Source organism: Montipora capricornis, chromosome 3 (genome assembly GCF_036669925.1).
Source record: "Montipora capricornis isolate CH-2021 chromosome 3, ASM3666992v2, whole genome shotgun sequence".
Classification (NCBI taxonomy): domain Eukaryota; kingdom Metazoa; phylum Cnidaria; class Anthozoa; order Scleractinia; family Acroporidae; genus Montipora; species Montipora capricornis.
In genome coordinates, this window is record NC_090885.1 from 57,931,467 (window position 1) to 57,938,966 (window position 7,500).

General features: G+C 41.7%; 1 protein-coding gene across 1 annotated transcript in view; it reads left to right on the forward strand.

Moving 5' to 3' along the window:
* The window catches only part of LOC138043470 (BTB/POZ domain-containing protein 16-like), a 50,714-nt gene that overhangs the window by 4,577 nt on the left and 38,637 nt on the right, over window positions 1-7,500 (forward strand). The window contains exons 4-5 of the mRNA XM_068889754.1: window positions 317-506; window positions 2,713-2,858. Coding sequence (XP_068745855.1) covers window positions 317-506; window positions 2,713-2,858 — 336 coding nt within the window. The remainder of the gene's footprint in view (window positions 1-316; window positions 507-2,712; window positions 2,859-7,500) is intronic.

Below are 7,500 nucleotides of genomic sequence, written 5' to 3' on the forward strand. Positions count from 1 at the left end.
TCCCTTCACTTCTTCCTTGCACGCCCTCATTGTCCTCATGCTGGTTATCCCTTTCCCTTCCACTTTGAACGCCTGTCACACAGGCTCTCAAACCCAATATGCTCAGAATGTTGTTATGTGGGCAACAGAGTCTCAGAATTAAAAACTGGGTAATTGGATGCCATACAAATTAAATAATAATATGTAGTTTGTCAGCAATTTAATGGCAAGTGTAGTTTTGACAGCAAGCTTTGATGCATGAATTCTTTTTCTTGTTTGGTTAATTCTTTTATTGTTAATTGTGACATTTACATGTAGTGTCGTTATCTATTTGCAGCTGACTGTCCTAGGGCAACATGTAACCATGCTGATGATACTCGAGAAAAACCTTACAAAATTCCCATTCATTCACTGATCTCTCCAAGACTCTTGAAATCCCAACCTTACCCTGGAAATACAACTGAGACTAGGGAAATAGATCATCGACTAGTTCAGTCCCAGCCTGCGCCACATTCTGGATCACCCAGGTTTGTTTGCATTAATTTGACAGTCGGTTTGAACAACTTTTTTTAGAGGGAACCGGTAATTTAGTTTCTCTGATTATGAAAGCACTGGCTGTGTTGCAGTTGTGTTTCCTGTTTGGTAGTTGTCGCACTTACATTACAGTTGCCTGAGGAAGAAAATTATTAAATGCAGTTGTGAGCAATCCAGTTAAATTTTTGAAGTGGGGGGTTATGTAGACCATTGGACGGGTCACCCAGACGTCGTGCCAGCAGCAGCCCTTTGGCTCACACATTCACACTTTGAATTATTTTGTAATGTCCTGTCTCGTTTTGAGGACACAGGCGGCCGCTGAAACTGACGTCACTTTCGATTTTGTGCAGCCCAATAGTACAATAGGAAAATTGAACGTTGCAAAAATCTCCCAAAATGTATTTCGCTGATGGTAACCTTTTACATTCGCGGGACGAAATTTATGTTGTTTTCATGTCGCAAATAATTTTGTTGCTGATGGCAATTATTTTACTCTCTATTGACACTTCCCTAAGCTCTTCTTAAAAACTGGGTATCAATATTTATTTACCTTTGCATCAATATTTGTTTTGCATAAAGCAGCCTAGCGAAATCTGTACCTTGCTTTGTTCGCATTTTTGGGCGTTAAAATGGAATTTTTGGTCTGACAGCAAGTCGTATATTTTTGAGGTCTCCCATCCAGATACTTACCCTGCCGGAGAGGGATTAACTTCAGTAAACTTTTGTCCTGCATCTTTTGTTTTGTTCATTAAAATGAGGGCATGCAAGCATGAATATGCCTGCATGCACTCTTTTTAATTAACAAAACAAAGGACCAAGCCTCTTGAGTATTATCACATGATCTGTATTGGGAAAACAAAATGTACAAGCCGAAAAGGTCTATTAAATTTAGTTTTTTTATGATGATGTTAGCTATGCATATCATTTGTCCTCTAATAGATTGTACAGAACCAATCAAAATGCGTGCATTATTGAGCTTATATGTAAATGAAGAGGCTGTCAACAGAATGAGTTTTATATTCTTACAGCCTGGCCTGGATCACTGGTCAATATTATCATTTAGTATATACTAAAACGGTGGATATTGAAAGTGCGCACTGATTGGCTACTCAAACTCCGGATATCCTTTGCTAGTCACCTGCAAGCAATTAGCGCGGAAGTTGCGCTCAAAAATGTTGTAATCTTTGCAGGAATGAATGAGCCACCTCCACTTCGGTGAATAGTTGCTAAATATCAGTTGTTTTAAGAGTTACAGACTGAGTTACACTGATTGATTCCTGAAGTCCTAAATTATCATTCAGATAATTATGTGGTTTTTTTACTGTGATAAATGAAAATCCTGAACAAGATTTATAATGGCAATAGGACTGAGTGGAGTCCAATTTTGTCCATAATCATAGGTAAAGTCTGCTACGAGCCTAGAAGGCCCAACAGGTCGGCGCTTATGTCTGGTTACTGTAGCATAAAGCGACTAGGAGTATTTCTACTCCCCCCTGGATGGGGTGCCAGTCCATTGCAGGGTTACCCGCCAACATTAACTTCGCCGGTACCCATTTATACACCTGGGTGGAGAGAGGCACCGTGAGAGTAAAGTATCTTGCCCAAGAACACAACACAATGTCCCCGGCCAGGACCGGAACCCGGACTACTCGATCGGGAGTTGAGTGCACTAATCATGAGGCCACCGTGCCTCCGACCTATAATCATAGGAGTGATTAACAAAATCGGACGACTGCATAGTGGGAGTCGGATGTGTTTAATCACGAGTATGATTACAAACCAAATTAGACGACACAAAGTCCCGTTACCAATTTCTGAGAAAACAAAATGAATGCATTCCTTTTTCACTGTCTAATGTTACAAATTTGTCCATTTTGGAAAATCCCCAGTTTGGTAGGTTAAGTGGTTGTTGCTATGGTTATTGTGATAAATTCTGTGATTGGTGGATTAAGCTGAGTGCACTTAATATGATTGGCTGATGTACATGTAACTGTCCGATTTCAGGGATCCGATTACAGCCAACTGTCCGATTTCACTGACCGATTTCAACCGTACACAATAATTAGTGAAAAATAAAGTAGTTAATGCACCAATCAAATTTGAGAAAATTGTAATGGTTATGAATTGGGCATGATAATTGGAATGAATTTTTTGAAATAAGAGTATCTGAGTGTTTTTTAATGATCTCTCAAACTGCAGGAGTGTAGGAAACAGTGAATTGTCCTTGTTTCACCTCAAACAAATTGATTATCAGAGAAATGTGATTCCACCTGCCATGAGGTCCCCTACTCCGATGGAACTCTTCTTGTACAGATCACAGACTATTGGAGCTCACAAGGTTCCAGGTTGGTTTTGCGCCCTTAAGCCCTAATTTCTACCCCTAGCTACCGGTAAATTGGAACAGGGTAGCTACATGTAACTTTGGCCATAAAAATAATTTCGTAAAAAAGGTTGCTGTTATTCATCGTGGTGAAGTACAATAATAATAAAGTATTCTCGTTTGTCCCACGATGTGGTCACTTGTTATGTAGATCGCGACGTATCGACTGCATACTGCTAGTCTTCGTCAGTTGGATGTCTCGATCATGTTCTTTGATTCTATCTTGCATAAGTCTTCCAGTCTCGCCGATGTAGACTTTACCACATTCATAGGGAATCCTATAAACCACGCCGTCTTGTTAAGTCGGCTCCACAGCGTCTTTCGGTCGTACTAGATATGATCTTAATGTAGTCTCCGACTTGAAAACAGCGCGTATGCCTTGTTGCTATAGTCGAAGCGGCAGCGGCGAAGTTGTTCGGATAGGCCTTTGACCTAGACTAAATCCGCAGTAGACTTGTACTTGATCGTGTTCTCAGCATTTCTACTCGGTTTCCTGGTCTTGGTGATTTTCTGCAAGAAAGAAAGAGGGTAACCATTAGAGACAAGGGAGCAACTTCAGAATACCCGGCCACGATTGCGTGACATTGAGCGCTTGCTCCTGCAGTCCCGAAGTCGATGAAAGTTTGAGCTGGTAATCTATGGCTCCCGCAGTCCCGCACTCCCTCTGTGAGAAAAGGATGAATATGAAATGGGGATAAAACTACTGCTCCCGCACTCCCGCACTCCCGCAGTGGAAAAAGAATGAATATGAAATGGGGATAAAACTACTGCTCCCGCACTCCCGCACTCCCGCAGTGGAAAAAGGATGAATATGAAATGGGGATAAAACTACTGCTCCCGCACTCCCGCACTCCCGCAGTGGAAAAAGGATGAATATGAAATGGGGATAAAACTACTGCTCCCGCACTCCCGCACTCCCGCAGTGGAAAAAGGATGAATATGAAATGGGGATAAAACTACTGCTCCCGCACTCCCGCACTCCCGCAGTGGAAAAAGGATGAATATGAAATGGGGGTAAAACTACTGCTCCCGCAGTCCCGCACTCCCGCAGCGGCTCGCCGGTTTGGCAGTGGTTTTAGTGCCTTTAAAGCGAAGTAGATATATAAGAGTGGCTCGGCGGCTCGACAGTGGTTTTAGTGCCTTAAGAACGTGATAAATATATAAGACCTCATCACTGAAACAAGCGCCTAGGCTTAATCAGTAAACGAGTGCTATTTTCTTCAGACGATCTCATAAAAAGTGTAGTTAACCAAACCGTAAATTGAAAGCTAAAACTGGTTTTCCAGAGTGCTTCGACCTAATCACTAAAACAAGCGCTTAGGCTTAATCAGTAAACGAGCTAGTGCTATATTCTTCAGACGGTCTCATAAAAAGTGTAGTTAAGCTAACCGCAAATTGACAGCTAAAATTTTTGAAAGAGTGCTTCGACCTTATCACTGAAACAAGCGCTTAGACTTAATCAGTAAACGAGTGCTATATACTTCAGCCGATCTCATAAAGAGTGTGGTTAACCAAATCGCAACTTGAAAGGTACAATGTTAAAAGAGTACTTTGGCCTAATCACTGAAACAAGCGCTTAGGCTTAATCAGCAAACGAGTGCTATAATGTTCAGACGATCTCATAAAAAGTGTAGTTAACCAAACCGCAAATTGAAAGCTAATATTTTAAACGAGTGCTTCGACTTAATCACTGAAACAAGCGCTTAGGCTTAATCAGTAAACGAGTGCTATATTCTTCAGACGATCTCATAAAAAGTCTACTTAGGAGCATGCATTTAATGTCAGACGATCTCATAAAAAGTGTAGTTAACCAAACCGTAAATTGAAAGCTAAAACTGATTTTACATCCTTTTTCCACTGCGGGAGTGCGGGATTGCGGGAGCAGTAGTTTTATCCCCATTTCATATTCATCCTTTTTCCACTGCGGGAGTGCGGGAGCAATAGTTTTATCCCCATTTCATATTCATCCTTTTTCCACTGCGGGAGTGCGGGAGTGCGGGAGCAGTAGTTTTATCCCCATTTCATATTCATCCTTTTTCCACTGCGGGAGTGCGGGAGTGCAGGAGCAGTAGTTTTATCCCCATTTCATATTCATCCTTTTTCCACTGCGGGAGTGCGGGAGTGCAGGAGCAGTAGTTTTATCCCCATTTCATATTCATCCTTTTTCCACTGCTGGAGTGCGGGAGCATGCATTTAATGTCACGCAATCGTGGCCGGGTATTCTGAAGTTTAGCCGAGACAAGAACAGAAGACAGGTGTTTTTTTTCCTTGGAGATAACAGAGAGTTTTGTCACGAGACGTTTGTCGCGCTCGTAGAGGCACTTGACAATACAGCGTTTTACTGATTGCGGGTGGTGGGAATCATACGCTAAGCACTGATCAGTGTGCGTAGGCTTCCTGTACACGCTGGTGGTGAGACGGCCGTCCGGTTCTCTTGAAATTGCGGTGTCAAGGAAAGCGAGTTTGTAGTCGTTCTCTGTTTCCATGGTGAAGCGATCGAAATGCAACAATCACAGCTGCTGAAAACCAACCAATCACATCGAAGCATCCTGCTTAAAAGATGACGCGTAACCAGTCAACCGCATCGCCTGATGAAGACTAGCAGTATGCAGTCGAAACGTCGCGATCTACATCACAAGGAAACACATCGTGAGACAAACGAGAATACTTTATTATTAAAAATAATTTCATTGGAAACTTGGTCAATCCCTTCCTTGGCGATGGGGCTTATCTTTTGAAATCAACATTTTCAGGGCAGGTACAAAAGTTGAACCAGATCAACTCTGATTGCTTACCTCGGTTCGACCGAAAAAAGGCCTCGTAAACCAAAACCAAGATTAGGGCTATGGTTAGTAATTTTTTTGAGGCCTTATCATTATTTTTTTTTTACATTGATATGAGGTGAGCAATCTGAGTTGATCCGGCCTGACTTTTGTACCTGCCTGTATTTTCATGTCAGACTGGTGTCCACTCTGTCTATGCCACAATGTATTGGCCTCATTGGACCAATAATAATAGTGCTTTTGGTTAATTTAGTGGCAGAAGACCTAAAAATAGCACTAACCTCGACACTTAACTTATGTATGAAATACTCAGAGCAAGTTATATGCTTCAGCTTGACTGGACACTTTGTGTTGGATCGGTCAAAATTGGGCGTGCATCTAATTAACCATATCCTGCGAAATCGCGCGGAATATCGCCTGATACTCAGCTGACGAGGCCGTAGGCCAAGCCGGCTAAAATCAGGAGATATTCCGCAAGATTGAGCATGATAATGGTTTTATTATTCAACACATTGATGACAAAGCACAATTTTCTATGTTTATTGGAAAAAAATCTGGAAAAACTACCATTTTTCTCCGCGACACACAAAATTACGTATATTGAAGGATATCTGTTGCGTACGCACGACGAATATTGCGCGCGCTATGACCATATGTGGACATTGTCATAATAGGGCCATTTATACGGGAAAAAAAAAGACGCGTCTTAAATAAGGCGCGAACTGCTCGTATAAATGGTACAAAACAAGCCTTCGCGTCTTATTTTAGACGCGACTTACGTAAGACGCGTCTTATCTTGGAACAGAATTTTCGGATGTTCTTATTTTGTCGGCGTCTTAAATAAGATGTGACCTTCCTCGTATAAATTTTAAATGGTTTCACGTCCTAAGTAAGACGTGATCTATAAGTGCGTATGCTGTCACTTGCGTGACAACAACAACATCGTCATTTTGTCGACGAGTCACCCAGGCTAACAAAATGGCTTCCCAGTCGGGCTCAGAAACACCAACAAAACAGAGAAACACTTGGACTGTGGTGGAGAAGAAAGAGTTCCTCATCCTTTTCCCGGAACTGGCAGTCGCGGAACAACTTGAGAACTGCGTGACAAGTTATTTTTTGTTTTAATTCAATTGAATTAAAAGGGTTTTCAATTGACAACTTTGCGGATGAAAAGTAAAAAGGTGGTAACTGTGAATTAACAGTTATTCTTCGAGGGCGTGCTAGATTTCTAATGATAAATAACCAAATAAGACGCGAATCATTTATACGAGATGTTCGCGTCTTATGTAGGACGCGAACGTATAAATGGTACAGTTCGCGTCCTATTTAAGACGCGCCTTATTTTCTCCTGTATAAATGGCCCTAATGTGTTGAATAATAATCAGAATTATACTAGGGACACGAAGTGGCCGGAAGTTATAATTCAAATTATATGAAAACATGAAGTAAGAAATATATGAGACAAGTGCTTGGTTTGAAGCACCAAACGGGAAATTCCTACCATTTGCAATTGTTGTCTCAGATACTTCGAACGGAATCTGTGAAATATGATTATCACCGGTACATGCATTTCTGGAATAAATACGTTCACAAGCACACCTTTTTGCGTTGGCTACACCTGTTTCATCCCAAAGCAAATTGATCAGCTGTTAATTCGTTTTTGCCGTGGCTTTGATTATTAAACTGTTGTTATCTTCACCACTTGCATGCGGGAATGGCGTAGTGGTGAGAGCACTCGCCTCCCACCAATGTGGCTCGGGTTCGATTCCCAGACTCGGCGTCCTATGTGGGTTGAATTTGTTGGATCTCTACTGTCCAGCGAAA